At 56.0% G+C, this 15,920-nt stretch overlaps 4 protein-coding genes across 5 annotated transcripts; 3 read left to right on the top strand and 1 right to left on the bottom strand.

Moving 5' to 3' along the window:
* The first annotated feature begins 180 nt into the window (after nt 1–180).
* On the top strand, nt 181–4,461 carry ddx31 (DEAD (Asp-Glu-Ala-Asp) box polypeptide 31). The gene is made up of 21 exons (XM_058071517.1): nt 181–329; nt 652–717; nt 863–970; nt 1,050–1,132; nt 1,201–1,276; nt 1,365–1,408; nt 1,474–1,544; nt 1,619–1,728; nt 1,873–1,914; nt 1,985–2,049; nt 2,149–2,268; nt 2,381–2,487; nt 2,561–2,787; nt 2,857–2,997; nt 3,072–3,131; nt 3,225–3,275; nt 3,352–3,491; nt 3,631–3,715; nt 3,799–3,910; nt 3,971–4,175; nt 4,267–4,461. The coding sequence occupies exons 2-21, from the start codon at nt 652–654 to the stop codon at nt 4,379–4,381; spliced, it is 2,028 nt and encodes a 675-aa protein (XP_057927500.1). The 5' UTR covers nt 181–329; the 3' UTR covers nt 4,382–4,461.
* Nucleotides 4,258–6,881, bottom strand: cfap77 (cilia and flagella associated protein 77). The gene is made up of 7 exons (XM_058071535.1): nt 5,982–6,881; nt 5,807–5,911; nt 5,641–5,740; nt 5,052–5,298; nt 4,886–4,985; nt 4,729–4,788; nt 4,258–4,639 (listed from the first exon to the last, which is right to left on the bottom strand). The coding sequence occupies exons 1-7, from the start codon at nt 6,129–6,131 to the stop codon at nt 4,607–4,609; spliced, it is 795 nt and encodes a 264-aa protein (XP_057927518.1). The 5' UTR covers nt 6,132–6,881; the 3' UTR covers nt 4,258–4,606.
* On the top strand, nt 5,990–10,104 carry qsox2 (quiescin Q6 sulfhydryl oxidase 2). Its single transcript, XM_058071524.1, has 11 exons — nt 5,990–6,593; nt 6,956–7,056; nt 7,127–7,175; nt 7,250–7,349; nt 7,409–7,499; nt 7,579–7,724; nt 7,842–8,112; nt 8,189–8,311; nt 9,078–9,228; nt 9,314–9,499; nt 9,574–10,104. The coding sequence occupies exons 1-11, from the start codon at nt 6,350–6,352 to the stop codon at nt 9,975–9,977; spliced, it is 1,866 nt and encodes a 621-aa protein (XP_057927507.1). The 5' UTR covers nt 5,990–6,349; the 3' UTR covers nt 9,978–10,104.
* Nucleotides 10,105–10,574: 470 nt separating this feature from the next.
* LOC131128763 (nucleus accumbens-associated protein 2-like) lies at nt 10,575–15,487 on the top strand. Of its 2 annotated transcripts, XM_058071946.1 has the most exons (7): nt 10,575–11,353; nt 11,811–11,992; nt 12,060–12,307; nt 12,367–12,543; nt 12,691–12,796; nt 13,647–13,744; nt 13,875–15,487. In XM_058071946.1, exons 1-7 carry the CDS (start codon nt 10,925–10,927, stop codon nt 14,309–14,311), a joined length of 1,677 nt encoding a protein of 558 aa, XP_057927929.1. In that variant the 5' UTR covers nt 10,575–10,924; the 3' UTR covers nt 14,312–15,487. The 2 variants fall into 2 exon arrangements, with proteins under 2 accessions (XP_057927929.1, XP_057927930.1); XM_058071947.1 differs by lacking the exon at nt 12,367–12,543.
* Nucleotides 15,488–15,920: the final 433 nt, after the last annotated feature.

Below are 15,920 nucleotides of genomic sequence, written 5' to 3'. Positions count from 1 at the left end.
ACACGTCGGCGTTAAAACCTCTAAACATTCCGTGCTCTTAATTTGGCGGTCCACTTGTTTTTTATCCAATAAAGATGATTCCTACAAGTTGGACAACCTTCACAAAGTCGATGTGCTTCGTGTCACCTGACTCTGCAGTTCTATGAAATGTAACAGTTAAGCTAATGGGAAGCTAAACTTAGCTGACTGCTAACCACCATTAATTCCAAACGGAAAATCCGGCTGTGCCAAGTGAAGGTACTGCGCATGTCCGTGAAACCGGCAAGGAGGCGTGGCGTCCGTGACGTAGCAGGAAACGTGGCTGGTGTCGCCTCCACGTGAGTCCCACGGTGAGTTGTTTTTGGTCATCCTGTTAGCTTGGTTCTGCCTGAATAGTTGTTATAAGCACGGAAATGGTGTTTAATGGCGGACGGAAGATTCGTTTGAGTAGTTTTATTAGCATCAAAACCCGCTGACTGGCGGAGGAGGTTGCTAGCTAGCTACGCTTTAGCATTAGCTGCTCGGTGATAAACACGCAGCTAAAAACACGCGCAAGCGTGCAACGTGTTACTTTAGTGTTGCCTTCATTTGAGCAGTGTGTGTATATGTACATGTATATATATATATAGTATTTAAGTATATGACTTAGTATATAATATGCGTGTCTGCCAGATGTCTTCAGGAGATGACCAGTTGCGCCTCAATACGTCATCATCATCATCGTCTTCCTCCAAGAGAGTGAGTCTGCTTGTTATTACTCATGTTGACTTCCGGTCCAGCTTTAGCATGATGACGTCATTGTCCAGCTAACGTAATGTTTACAAATATGCCGCCATAGTGACGGTGGGACATAACCATGATGTTTTTCTTTGCCCTTCCCAAGGTCATAGTCGGCAAGAGGAAGTTGACTTCCTCACCCCAGCGGCGGCGTGGCAAGCACGCCAGGCTGCAAGAGGCGGGGCCTGAAGCCGCCCCTCCTACACGTGCCCAGGTACGTCAGCTGACCAGAGGTGAGATCGCACTTTTGTCGTCCGCTGATGTGCTTCCTGTGTCACTTGACCGCGTTGCAGGTACACAGGAAGTCGGACGCAAAGGGCGCCATCAAGACGTCGTCTCTGTTCAAACACAACCCGGACATCCCGCAAGTCCACAGGTGAACCGTCCCGCCTCCCATCGGCTGTGCGGTGATGACGTCATGTTTTCCTTCCTGACTTCCTTCAGACCCGACGTGTCGCCGCTGACGGAGAAGATTTTTACTTCAGACTCCTTCTCAGACCTGAACCTGCACCCCCACCTGGTAACAGCCGCCCCACGTGCACGCACGTGCACACACGCACACACGTGCACACGCAGACGCTGTTGTGATGCTAGCTTTCATCCACCAGGTGGCGACGTTGAGCAAAGTCCTAAACGTTTCCACGCTGACCAGGTAAGGTTTACCGCGCACGTGCACACACGTGCACGCTCGTGACACTTATTTGCTTCGGTGGTCAGTGTTCAGAAGCAAACCATCCCTGCTCTCCTGGCGGGACGAGATGCCGTCGTTCGATCCCAGACCGGCTCAGGTAAGATGGCGGCGTGGCGGGCCGAGCGGACGCACGTGGGTGGTGCGTGCTGACGTGCGCGCGGTGTCTTGCAGGTAAGACGCTGTCCTTCGCCGTCCCGCTGGTCCAAGCGCTGCAGGCGTTGCAACCCAAGGTCCGCCGCTCGGACGGTCCGCTGGCCGTGGTCATCGTTCCTACCAGAGAGGTTGGTTGCCTTGTTGATGCTCCTTCATCGCCCCGCCCTCCTGGCTCCTGATTGGCTGACGGGGCGCCATGATGGAGCGCCTTGGCGTCCTCAGATGCCGCCTGGTGTCAAGAAGCTTCCATGTGAATGTCTGTTTGTCTCCAGCTGGCCCTGCAGACCTTCCACACCTTCCAGAAGCTTCTCAAGGTGACACGGCACACTCTTATTGTGAAGGAGCCCCAGGAAGTGCTGACTCAACTTCTTGTCCTGCACACAGCCCTTCATGTGGATCGTTCCCGGCGTTCTCATGGGCGGAGAGAAACGGAAGGCTGAGAAGGCCAGGTGGGTGCTGCGTGTGTCCGGCGGGGGCGGATGCGGGGGCAGGGGCATGGGGGGGGGGGTCCACAGGAAGACTTAAGAGTTTTTACTTTGGTTCTTCAGGCTGCGGAAAGGAATCAACATCCTGATCTCCACCCCTGGACGTCTGGTGGATCACATCAAACACACCCTCAGCATCGCCTTCAGTGCGGTCCGCTGGCTGGTTCTGGATGAGGCTGACCGGTACGGATAGAACCTTCTAGAACCTCCACCGCAACGCCTGATTGGTCAAACCACTTTTGATTCTCCCCGTGTGTGCGTGCGTGTGTGCGTGCGTGCGTGCGCGTGCGTGCAGGACGTTGGACTTGGGCTTCGAGAAGGACCTGTCAGTCATCTGCAACGCTTTGAACTCAAGCGGCCCCAACAGACAAAATGTCCTGCTGTCAGCGACACTCACACCAGGTGACGACACCCTCAGCGTGCACGTGCGCACGTGCGCGCGCACGTCCTAGTCGTCACTTCCTGTGTGTTTCAGGCGTGAATCGTCTAGCAGACGTGTGCGTGAAGGAGCCAATCACCATCCATGTTTCTGACCCCGCCTCCGCCGGCCCCGCCGCTGTGGCCGCCGTGACCTCTGACCCCGCCCCAGGCAGCCGATGGGAGAGCTTTGCGGTGCCCCCGGCGCTCAGGCAGTTTGTGGTGATGGTTCCCAGCAAGGTCCGGCTGGTGTGCCTGGCCGCCTTCGTGCTGGACCAGTGCCAGGTGAGCTCAGGGAGGGGGGGTTCTTGCGGGGGGGCCTGGTTCTGACACGTGTGCGTCCGGCGGGTCCAGTTCTCGGAGAACAAGGTGATGGTGTTCGTGTCCAGCTGCGAGGAGGTGGACTTCCTGCACTCGCTGCTCGCCGGCGTGCTGTCGGCTGACGGGCGTCCCGGACTGCACTTCCTGCGTCTCCATGGCAACATGCACAAGGAGGTGAGGTCGCCGCGTAGCGACATCTTTGCCTGAGTGGGCTGATGTGGGGGGGGGGTGTTTGTTGCGTCCGCCAGGAGCGCTGTGAGGTCTTCCAGAAGTTCTCGTCCGCGGCATGTGGCGTTCTGCTGTGCACGGTCAGTACTTGACCGTCTCGCCACCGGGGGAGGGGGGCGGCGGCGGCACACCCCCGGGCTAGGGTTGGGGTCAACACGTGCTTTGTCTTTCAGGACGTCGCCGCTCGAGGTCTGGACCTCCCTCAGGTCACCTGGATCCTTCAGGTCGTGCTCACACACGTTCAGGTTTCGGGGCGTGGGGATGTGGGGGCGTGGTCCAAACTGGGGTTCTTGTGTGCAGTACACCCCGCCCAGCACCGCAGCAGAGTACGTCCACCGCGTGGGCCGCACGGCTCGTATCGGAGCGCGGGGGAGCAGCCTCCTTTTCCTCACCCCCGCAGAGTCCGCCTTCATCTCCGAGCTGGCCAATCACAACATCAGGTGGGTGTGGTTTTGGTGGTGGGTGTGGTTTTGGTGGTGGGTGTGGTTTTGGTGGTGGGTGTGGTTTTGGTGGTGGGTGTGGTTTTGGTGCCGCGTCCGCCATCAGGATGTGATCCACTTCCTGCTGGATGTCTTTCAGCCTGGCGGAGATGAAGCTGTTGGACATCCTGTCCAGTCTCATGAGGGACAACACCTACAAGGGGCGGGGCAAGTACCACAGCCAGGTAGGGCACGGCGCTTGGCTTCTTTGGGGGCGGGGCTTCCCTGAGGTTGACGTGTGCGTGGACCCCCCCCCCCCCCCCCCCAGAGTTCGTCCAAAGCTCGGGAGCAGGAGACGCGCGAGAGAGCTACCGTCCTGCAGACGCAGTTTGAGAACTTTGTCCACGCCGACGCCACGTCGCTGCGGAACGCCAAAAGAGGTAACGAGCACGGCGTGGCCTGACCCGTGGCGGGTCATGTGACCTATTTGTCGTCATCAGCGCTGCAGTCGTACCTGAGGTCCTACACCAGCTACCCCGCCCACCTCAAACACGTCTTCCACATCCACGCCCTCCACCTGGGCCACGCCGCCAAGAGCTTCGGCCTGCGAGACGCTCCGCATCGCCTTGGCGGCGCCGCCCCGCCCGCGAAGCGGAAGACGGCGAGCGCCAGGCGTGACGTCGGGAAGACCGCCGCACGCAGAAAGTGAGTGGAGACCCTCTCCTAGCCCCTCCCACCCGGCATACAGTAGCGGGTAAACTCCGCCCCTTTAGACGCCATCTTTGTTCTCCTTCAGGTTCTGTTTGGGCCACAAGAACATGGCTTTGCTCCGCTCAGAGTTCTCCAGCGGCCTGGGAAAGCCCAAGAAGAAGAAGAAGAAGAAGGAGGAGGAGGCGGAGCTACAATGTTAACATGAAAGATGGCGCCCCCGTTGGCCAACACACACAACAACACCTTTGTCCTCTTTTTTTAATAAATGCTAATGAATTCACCACGCTGGCTTCTCATTGGACAAGCAGTGGGGCGTGGCACAGGTAGAGGTCCAGAATGGGCGGAGCAAGTGCGGACACGAAGGGAGTGGGAGGGAACGCCAGCGCCGCCTGGTGTTTCTGGAAGGTGAGTGCTTTGGAGATGTCCTACTTCCTGAAGGTGTCCACGGCATGAGACGCCTAAACACACGTGCACGTTCACAAGCGTGCATGTCAGTGTGTTACCTGTGTGTGTGTGTCACCTGTGTGTGTGTGTGTGTGTGTGTCACCTGTGTGTGAGGAAGACTTGTACTCCTGCGCACCAAAGTTGTCCTCGTGTCTCCAAAGCACTGCACACACACACACACACACACACACACGCTGTCGTCAGTGTCTTGTACGTGCACGTGTGCGTGCATGTGCGTGTGTGTGTGTGTGTGCAGTCACCCTCTGACGCGGCTCACAAGCACGACTTCCTTTGATGACATCATCTCGCCAGCGGCGGGCGTACTCGTGGGACAGAAGATGAGAGAGAGGAGACGAGGCCCTGAACACAACACAGACTTCTCTAAAGACTCCTCCCCCCTGAACGACACGGACTCATCGGGCCCACCTGGTGGTCTTGACCCCAAAGGTGATGTCGGGGACGTCGGGCCGCTGTGAGGTTCTGGCCTTCTGGACTTTGGGGGCGGGTTTCTGCTCGGCCACGCCCATCCGCGCTCTGTACTCCTTCATTTGTTTGGACGTCACCAAACCGGATCGGACCGCATCCCGGTTGAGGGCCACAAAATCTCGGGTGAGCTGCCGACAGGGGGCGGGGCTCTCCTGTTTGGACTCATGGACCCTCCAGTGGGACAGAACTGATCCAACATCAAAGGGACCAATCAGGGCGGCATGATTGACAGCAGGGGATGGTGGCCTGCTGGCTTTTTCCTTCACGCTGACACACTCAGACATCACACACACATCACCCTGATGATGATGATGGTGATGATGATGATGGTGAACTACAACGCTGGTGGAAAACTACTCCTCTCCACACGCCCCTTCTGTTACCTTCAGCCACACCCCCTCTCTTATGATCTTATATCAGCCACGCCCCTTTACCTTCAGCCACACCCCCTCTCTGTATGATCTTATATCATATATATATATATATCATATATATATATATTCTGTGTGTGTGTGTGTGTGTGCGTTACCTTCAGCCACACCCCCTTCCCCTTGTGAGCTTCTGGCTCCAAAAGTGAAGTGTGGACCAGGAACATGAAGACCAGGAGAACGGCTCTGACCCACCCGTGCCTGCACGCACACTTTGTCACTTTTCTTACCATTGTTTTGTACTACCGTGACGTCACACTGTCTTGCCTTGATCAGCAATGGATTGGTCAGCATGGACGCCCTGACCACGCCCATTCTGGGTGACGCCAGGCCCCCTGGTGAAGAAACTCCTTTGCTTTGTGCCATCTTCATCTAAGCACCAATAAGAATATCAGAACGCTGTGACGTCACGCCAATCGTTAAACAGAAGATAAGAACTCACTCCCGCCGACAGCAGCGTGTGTCCCGGGTGTCCTACTGCTTGGTTGCCATGGTGACACAACGCAAAAAAAAAACCCCGGCGGTGAACCGGAAGTGAACGAGGACGACGCTTCCTTTGACCCCGAAACCAAACTGACTTAATTTCATTCATTAAAAAAAATCTCTTCCGTGCCTTTGAAAACCCGGAAAGGCTCAGTGCTGTCAGGGGCAGCGTCACCGCGTGGACAAGAGCCGCTTTCCGGAAACCACGTAGAGTGAGACGTCTCCAACTTCCGGTCTACGGCAGCCGCTCTCATGTCTCGCCGGCTGTGTTTTGTTTCGGTCTGCGGACTCGGTCCGTCGCTTCTCTGACCTCGGCGGGTCCGGATCATGGCGTGGATGTTCCGGTTCTGCTGGACGGCGTCCCTCGTGCTCCAGGCGGCGTTCGGTTCTCAGGCAGGCGCCGCCCGGCTGTACACGGACGACGACCCGCTGGCGGTGCTGAGCGGCTCCGGCTTCACGTCCACCGTCACCAACTCGTCCTCCGCCTGGCTGGTCCAGTTCTTCTCGTCGTGGTGCGGACACTGCATCCAGTTCTCCGGGACGTGGAAGGCTTTGGCCCGGGACGTCCAAGGTAACCGCCGCACCGGACTCCCACAGAAATCGGCTGCTTTTCGGAAGCTTCACGCGATCTCGCCAACGTCGGTGAAGCCTGACGAGCAACCAGGACGTCTTCTAGTCCGCTAGAAGGTTCTTCTCAATTCGGCCCCACGGACGCAACGCGTACATGGAGAATAGACGCTTTATTGACGTAAACCGCAATACACGTCACGTGTGTGTGCATTCTCAACCACTCTTTGTCTCGCACTCGTCCAGCTGTGTGCGTGTGCGTGTGCGTGTGCGGCAGCTGAACGGTCCCCGGGGACCGAGATGGTGCCAGATGGTGCCAGATGGTGCCAGATGGTCACTAAGAGACCTTCTCGCTGTGCGTGGCAGACTGGCGGCAGGCGATCAACATGGCGGTGCTGGACTGCGCGCAGGAGGACAACTATGACGTCTGCAAGGACTACGACGTCAAGTTCTACCCCACCTTCAAGGTGAGGGACGCATGCGCACTCCGCCACAAACATCTCCAGCCGGTCCTCATGTCTTCTGCTCTGTCCAAAGTCTTTTCACGCTGGCTGTCCGCCCACGGACAAAGGGACCACCTACAGAGGTGAGACCACAGTCTGCTGCATGCTGAGCCCACGCGCTCACAGCACGTGCGTGTGCGTGCGTGCGTGTGCGCAGGTGCGGACCGGGAGGTGCAGTCGGTGAGACGTCTGATGGTGGACATCTTGCAGAACCACACCAGGGCACCAGAACACTGGCCGCCTCTAGAACCCTGGAGGTAGCGCACACCCACACGGCAGCCTGTTGCCATGGCGACACACTCACTGTGCCCGGCAGCTCTGCACAGATCCTTCCCCTGCTGGGTCAAAGGTCGGGTGACTTCACCGCCGTCATCGTGGAGGAGGCGGAGTCGTACGTGGGCCGAGAGGTAAGACCACGCCCACGGGTGCGGCAAGGTGACACTTGTGGTTTGGGGCTCAAAGGGGGGCGTGTCCGTGGTGGTCCAGGTGACCTTGGACCTGCTGCCCTACTCCGGCGTGCACGTGAGACGGGCGCTGAGCACCGACCGCCCCCTGCTGGACTCGCTCAACATCACCGCCCTGCCCTCCCTCTACCTGCTGCGCCCCGACGGCACGCACGCGCACACGCGCACGTAAGTACACACACACAGGCATGTGCACGTAAGTACACACACACAGGCATGCACACGTGCACGTAAGTACACACACACACACACACAGCAGGTGTGAGCGTGTTGCTGTGTTGTCAGTGACAAGAGGCAGAGGTTCTTCTTCACGGCGTCCCTGAGGACGCTACCCGGCGTCCAGCGCAGGTTGAGGACCGAGTGGTCCGGCAGAGAGGGGCGGGTGTCCCAGCAAGCGTCCACGGCGGCGTGGACGGCCTTTGACAGGCGGAGGGTGTACACGGCCGACCTGGAATCGGCGCTGCACTATGTGCTGAGGGTGGAGCTCGCCAGGCATTCGACCCTGGAGGGGGCGGAGCTAAGGCTCTTTAAGGACTTCGTCACCTTGGTTGCCAAGGTAACAGTTAGCTTGTTAGTTAGCGTGCATGTAACATATGGTACACACGTGTGTGTGTGTGTGTGTGTGTGTGTAGTTGTATCCAGGCGGGGGTCCAGTGGTGAAGCTCATGGAGACGCTCTCTGATTGGCTGATCAGTCTGCCACTCCAACAAATCCCATACCAGGCTGTCCTGGACCTGGTGGACAACAAGATGGGGGTGGGACAATGTCCTTACTTTGTCTTTGTGTCCTCTTTCTTTGTCACCATGTGTCCTTGTCCTATAGCTGTCTCTATGTCCTCTACATCTACGTGTCCTTGTCCTATAGCTGTCTCTATGTCCTCTACATCTATGTGTCCTTGTCCTATAGCTGTCTCTATGTCCTCTACATCTACGTGTCCTTGTCCTATAGCTGTCTCTATGTCCTCTACATCTATGTGTCCTTGTCCTATAGCTGTCTCTATGTCCTCTACATCTATGTGTCCTTGTCCTATAGCTGTCTCTATGTCCTCTACATCTACGTGTCCTTGTCCTATAGCTGTCTCTATGTCCTCTACATCTACGTGTCCTTGTCCTATAGCTGTCTCTATGTCCTCTACATCTACGTGTCCTTGTCCTATAGCTGTCTCTATGTCCTCTACATCTACGTGTCCTTGTCCTATAGCTGTCTCTATGTCCTCTACATCTATGTGTCCTTGTCCTATAGCTGTCTCTATGTCCTCTACATCTACGTGTCCTCTTTGTTTGTCACCACGTGTCCTTGTCCTCTAGCTGTCTCTATGTCCTCTACATCTACGTGTCCTTGTCCTATAGCTGTCTCTATGTCCTCTACATCTACGTGTCCTTGTCCTATAGCTGTCTCTATGTCCTCTACATCTACGTGTCCTTGTCCTATTGCTGTCTCTATGTCCTCTACATCTACGTGTCCTCTTTGTGTATTTCTGTCTGTCCTGTGTGTGTCTCCAACATTTTGTTCCTGTTTCAGATGTCAGGTGTATTCTTGGGGGCGGGGCTTAACTGGGTTGGTTGCCAAGGTAGCAGGGACGGACTGCGAGGTTACCCGTGTTCTTTTTGGACTCTCTTCCACGTCCTGACGGTCCAACGTGATGCCACACCTGATGCACTGGCTAACACGGGTACACACGCATGCACGCATGCACGCACACGCACACGCACACACAGGTTTTAATAGCACAGGTGTGTGTGTGTGTGTGCGTGTAGGAATGGGTACTGAAGGTGCTCCGGTGTTGAAGGTCATGCAAGGTTACATGAGGAGCTTTTTCGGGTGCGAAGAATGCGGTCGGCACTTTGACAAGGCCTCCTCAACTTTGACCTCCATCAGGACCCCCCAGGAGGAGGTCATGTGGTTGTGGAGACAACACAACATGGTCAACTCCAGACTAGCAGGTACCACGCACGCACACGCACGCACGCACGAACACGCGGCTTGCAAGGTTGGCATGATGGTGCTTCTCCTGCAGGTTCTCTGAGTGAAGACCCCCTCTTCCCCAAAGAGGCGTGGCCCAGCCCCTCCCTCTGCCCGTCCTGTCACGAGGAGAAAGCTGGCGTCCACGTCTGGGACTTGGACAACGTGCTCCGCTTCCTGCGACGCCACTACGGCGCAGACAACCTGTCCTCCAGGCACGCCCTGGCCCCCCCCGCCCACAGCCACCTTCATACGGGGGCGCGTACGGAGCTCCGCCCCCCACGGGAAGTGGCGCGGGGGGCGGGGGTGTGGCTTCTGGCTGTGGGCTTCAACAGCGTGGACATGAGCCTGTGCGTGGTCCTCTACGTGTCCTCCTGCCTGGTCCTCATGCTCCTCTTCTTCTTCTTCAAAGTGCGATCCAGAAGGTGGAAGCTGCTGTCCTCCCGCCCCCTCGTCTGATTGGACACGCCCACTCCGGTCTTTCACTGCCATTTAAAGCCCCGCCCCTTGCAGCGTGTCAGGGAGGGGCGGGGCCGTGTTTTTACACCCTTTTATTGTTGATGCTCCTTAAATTAAACTTTTCATTACACAACATGACTCAGCACTTTCTTGGCCCATGACGTCATCAGCCATCACATGACCAATCACGGCATATCATAGCAACCCCATCACATGACCAATCACGGCATATCATAGCAACCCCATCACATGACCAATCACGGCATATCATAGCAACCCCATCACATGACCAATCACGGCATATCATAGCAACCCCATCACATGACCAATCACGGCATATCATAGCAACCCCACCACGATGACATCAGCGTGCACGTGTGTGTAGTCAGCATGCCAGCAGCCTCGGCACTGCAATGCAGCGCACGCACACGCGTGTCCCCCTCCCTCCTCGTCCTCTGCAGGCCAGTTAGCCGCATTAGCTCCCTCCTTGTCCTCAGATGACTCCCCTCCCCTCCCCTCCTCGTCTGTCTGCGCCCCCCCCCTCCCCCGCCCCCCCAGGAAGCAGCAGACGCTGCGTTGCTGCATGGAGGAGACGAGCAGAGAGGAGGTGAGCGTCTCAACAACAACCACCACCCTGGACTCTACTGGACTCTACTGGACTCTACTGGACTTTAAGGGCTGCCGGACCGGACTTGATTAGATCACTGGACTCTATTGGACCAGGTCAGAGTAGTTTTAGCAAATGAATTGAATTGTAGAGCCCCCCCCCCCCCCCCCCCATGTTCTCTTCACCTCAGCCAACCATGACCCTCAACCTCTGACTCCTGACCCTCCACTGAGCCATGGATACAAAGACCTCTGGAGGCGACATCGGCACCCCCCCAGACACGTGAACCGGCCCCAGCTCCGCCTCTTCCCGTCACCTGTCACGCCCCCCGCCTGCCGCCATGTCGGAGGGTCTGCTGCAGGTGGAGATCCCAGACTTCGGCAGCAGCGTGCTGGGAAGTCTGAACCATCAGCGCTTGCTGGGACATTACTGCGACGTCTCCATCCTGGTCCAGGGTCAGGTGTTCAAGGCCCACCGTGCGGTTCTGGCCGCCTCCTCGCTCTACTTCAGAGACCTCTTCAGCTCCGAGACCTCTGAGCCCGGCGAGTCGTCCCAGGTGACCTTTGAGCTGCCCTCCTCGGTGACACCCGCCTGCTTCCGGCAGATTCTCTCCTTCTGCTACACGGGCCGCCTCAACATGGCCGCCGGCGAGCAGCTGGTTCTCATGTACACGGCCGGGTACCTGCAGATCCAGAACATCGTGGAGCGAGGTCTAGAACTGATGATGATGAAGTCCTCATCTTCCTCGCCGTACTGCTGTGACTCTCAGGTGAGCTTGGCCACGCCTACCGACACACAACTTTAGGATCCAGACTTTAGGAACCTTAGGAACTTTAGGATCCAGACTTTAGGAACCTTAGGAACTTTAGGATCCAGACTTTAGGAACCTTAGGAACTTTAGGAACTTTAGGAACTTTAGGATCCAGAGCTTTAGGAACCTTAGGAACTTTAGGATCCAGACTTTAGGAACCTTAGGAACTTTAGGATCCAGACTTTACGAACCTTAGGAACCTTAGGATCCAGACTTTAGGAACTTTATGAACCTTAGGAACTTTAGGATCCAGACTTTAGGAACCTTAGGAACTTTAGGAACCAGACTTTAGGAACCTTAGGAACCTTAGGATCCAGACTTTAGGAACCTTAGGAATCAGATCTGGTCAGCCCAACTACATGACGGGTTGTGATCCAGTACTTTGAGTTCTGAACTTTGTGTTGGTGGTTTACAGACCACTTCAGCAGAAGAGCTTGGACCCTTGGACACCCACGTGGTCCGGCAGCACACCACCCCCCAGCCACAGGGGGCCAGTCCAGACCCCCCGTCCATGAGTCCAGAGGAGCTGCTGATGGCTGTCAGCAGGATCAAACAGGAGAGACAAGACTCGCCTCCTGGAGAAGACGTGGAGACCAGGTGAGGATGTCTTTTTGCTCCGACCCGTCTCTAACGCTGACATGAACCCCCCCGTCCCCGTCCCCAGAGCGGACTTTGCAGGGGAGCTTCAGTCCGGCACAGGGGGCACTCTGTGTTACCTGGGTGCAGGCGGAGGCCTGGTTCTGGGGCTTCAGCCCTACCTCCTGGCAGGTGGGGGTCACTCCAGTTCGGAAGGTTCCAGCCTCCCGACAGACTCGCCCCCCTCCCAGCCCCCGATGGAAGAGGAGCTGGAGGACAGCTACCCCTGCAACAGCAGCCAGCCTGGAATGTTCCAGCACGTGTTTGGGCAGCATGGTAAGCGCCGCGTACCACATGCACCCGTAGCCCCTCCTCCTCTGCCCTCATTGGTCCAGGGCAGGAGAAGATGGACTTGCTGCGTCTGCCGTTGGCCAGCGAGCGGCGTGCGTGCGTGCTGGTGGGCGGAGAAAACATGGCGCTCCCGGCCAGTCTGGTCGGTCAGATCGGATATCGTTGCCATCCGTCGCTCTACACGGAAGGAGAACCCGGAGAGAAGGTGGAGCTGGTGGCAGGTAGGACCGCCCCCGTGACATCAAACTTTGGATTGAGTCACCTCGCGCTCGGGTCTTTCTAGAGTTTTCTCTTACGTCATCAAACACACACAATAGTCTGTGTGTGTGTGTGTGTGTGTGTGTGCGTGTGTGTGTGTGTGTGTGCAGGTTCAGGTGTGTTGATGACGCGAGGTCAGCTGATGAACTGTCACCTTTGTGCTGGAGTCAAACACAAAGTTCTACTCAGGAGGCTGCTGGCCACCTTCTTTGACAGGTGGGCTCCCTGCCCCTACCCCACTTCCTGTCTCAGCTGTCCCCTACCCCACTTCCTGTCTCAGCTGTCCCCTACCCCACTTCCTGTCTCAGCTGTCCCCTAAACCACTTCTTGTCTCATCTGTCCCCTACCCCACTTCCTGTCTCAGCTGTCCCCTAAACCACTTCCTGTCTCAGCTGTCCCCTACCCCACTTCCTGTCTCAGCTGTCCCCTAAACCACTTCTTGTCTCATCTGTCCCCTACCCCACTTCCTGTCTCAGCTGTCCCCTAAACCACTTCTTGTCTCATCTGTCCCCTACCCCACTTCCTGTCTCAGCTGTCCCCTACCCCACTTCCTGTCTCAGCTGTCCCCTACCCCACTTCCTGTCTCATCTGTCCCCTAAACCACTTCCTGTCTCATCTGTCCCCTACCCCACTTCCTGTCTCATCTGTCCCCTACCCCACTTCCTGTCTCATCTGTCCCGCCCCCTCATCTTATCTGTCCCCTACCCACTTCCTGTGTCATCTGCCCCCTACCCCACTTCCTGTGTCATCTTGTCTGTCCCCTACCTACATCAACACCTGTCAGCTGATTGGAGGTTCCACCATCAGAACCAATCACATGCTAGTATGCTTGTGCGTGTGCATGCACATGAAGACGTGTGTCAGGTGACATCATCAGATATGATGTCATGCTGTCATACGTGATGTTGGTATCCTCAGCTAGGAGCCTCCATTACAATGCAGCTGCTTTACATAACCGCTGTCACATGGTGTGTGTGTGTGTGTGTGTGTGTGTGTGTGTGTGTGTGTGTGTGTGTGTGTGTGTGTGTCAGTATAGGCACTGATTGGCTTGTTATGGTATCCATAGAAACACACTGGCCAATAGCTGTGGGACGGGGATCCGCTCCTCCACCAATGATCCGAGCCGAAAGCCACTGGACAACCGAGTGTTAAACACGGTCAAATGTAAGACGCACACACACACGTAGATAGGTACACACATAGACACACACATATACACACACATAGACACGCACACATATACACACGCAGACACGTGTGTCCAAGTGAAGGCTTTGTTGATGTCCTCCCTCAGTGTACTGTCAGAAGTTTGCTCCAAGCTTCAAGGAGAGCGAGATGAACGTGATCGCAGCAGACATGTGCACCAACGCTCGCAGGGTGCGCAAGCGTTGGCTCCCCAAGATCCACTCTCTGCTCCCCAACAGCATCCCCGCCTGCGTCCCCCGGCCCCGCAAGGCCAGGAGGGGGGGGCTCACCGGGCGAGCGGCAGGAGCAGGAGAAGCAGAAACGGACCCGCACCAGCTCAGCGTTACCTCCTACCCGGGCCAGGAGGCCGACAGAGAGGAGCCTCACCTGCGGCTGGTCGGCTCGCGAGGGGGAGGCGGGCCGTCACAGGACGCCGTCCTCTGCGTGTCCTCCTCCTACTCCCCACCGTCCTGCTCCCACCTGGCTGACACGGCACCCCCCGACGCTGATGACAGGGGGGCGGAGTCTCTTCAAACCAGCCAATAAGCTTTCTACTGCAGCTGCCTATTTGTTACGCCTTCCTGTCCCCTCGCTTCCTGTCTACTTGTCTGTCCCCTACCTCGCTTCCTGTCTACTTGTCTGTCCCCTACCATGCTTCCTGTCTACTCGTCTGTCCCATACCTCGCTTCCTGTCTACTTGTCTGTCCCCTACCTCGCTTCCTGTCTACTTGTCTGTCCCCTACCTCGCTTCCTGTCTACTCTTCTGTGCCCTACCTCGCTTCCTGTCTACTTGTCTGTCCCATACCTCGCTTCCTGTCTACTTGCCTGTCCCCAACCTCACTTCCTGTCTACTTGCCTGTCCCCCACCTCACTTCCTGTCTACTTGCCTGTCCCCTGCCTCACTTCCTGTCTACTTGTCTGTCCCCTACCTCACTTCCTGTCTACTTGTCTGTCCCCAACCTCACTTCCTGTCTACTCTTCTGTGCCCTACATCGCTTCCTGTCTACTTGTCTGTCCCCTACCTCACTTCCTGTCTACTTGTCTGTCCCCAACCTCACTTCCTGTCTACTCTTTTGTGCCCTACATCACTTCCTGTCTACGTGTCTGTCCCGACCTCACTTCCTGTCTACTTGTCTGTCCCCTACCTCGCTTCCTGTCTACTTGTCTGTCCCGACCTCACTTCCTGTCTGCGTGTCTACATTCCAGACATGGGGAAACGTCCGAGCTCTGACTAATAAAAACATGGTGGAATGCCAGCGGAAGCAGCGAGGAAGGCGTGTGATGTCACACGTGAATGGCGGCACTGAGGCTGAATGCCATGGTGAATTAGAGGAGAGCGTAGAGTATGTTCATGGGTGTTTATGGCTTAGATGACACGTGTGATGAAGATATGAAGATGTGGACTTTTCTCATGTAAAATGTAAAATGTGACCAAGGTTAGATGCCACCACATGGATGCGCTAATGCACCGCTAAGGCTAAACAATCAACTTCTTGAGGTCCTCGGCCATGTTTGTAGTTTACTTTCAACTGGAAAGCTTTGGGATTGGACCTTGGAATCTCCGAGTGGTTTATTTCCAACTTCCCAGGTTTGGAAGGCAGCATATCTGTCCCCTACCTCACTTCCTGTCTGTGTGCTCTGCTGCATGTTACAGCTTCCTGCTGTCCAGCAGGCCAATAGCAACTGGGCCGATGAAGATGATGATGTCAATAAAGCTTCTTGACAGACAGGCCTTGTTCTTTTAGGAGGAGGACCATCTGGAAGTGGAAGTGTGTAGTTGTGTTCATACTATGCTCACAGTATTCCATTATACCTGCCCGGTCTCCTCCATTCCAACCTGAACTGGATTCTAGATTGACACTAATTGCTTTTAATTGGAATGGAATGTAAACACTCAATAACTCAATAACGCGTAAAGCAATAACAACCAGTAGAACAAACACTTCCACGATCAGTGTTTTTCAACCATTTTGAGCCACGGCACGTTTTTTACATTGTAAAAATCTTGCGGGACACCACTAACCAAAAATGTTAGAAAATGACACTCTGTACAGTATATTTAATTACAATATAATTCCTCAATTTATTGATACTCACTCGGTGTGAAACCCGGGCCTGTTTAGACGAACACAAAGCCGATATCCTGGCAGGAATA

The sequence above is a fragment of the Doryrhamphus excisus genome, chromosome 4, assembly GCF_030265055.1.
Source record: "Doryrhamphus excisus isolate RoL2022-K1 chromosome 4, RoL_Dexc_1.0, whole genome shotgun sequence".
NCBI lineage: Eukaryota > Metazoa > Chordata > Actinopteri > Syngnathiformes > Syngnathidae > Doryrhamphus > Doryrhamphus excisus.
This window is presented reverse-complemented; position numbering and strand designations above follow the sequence as displayed.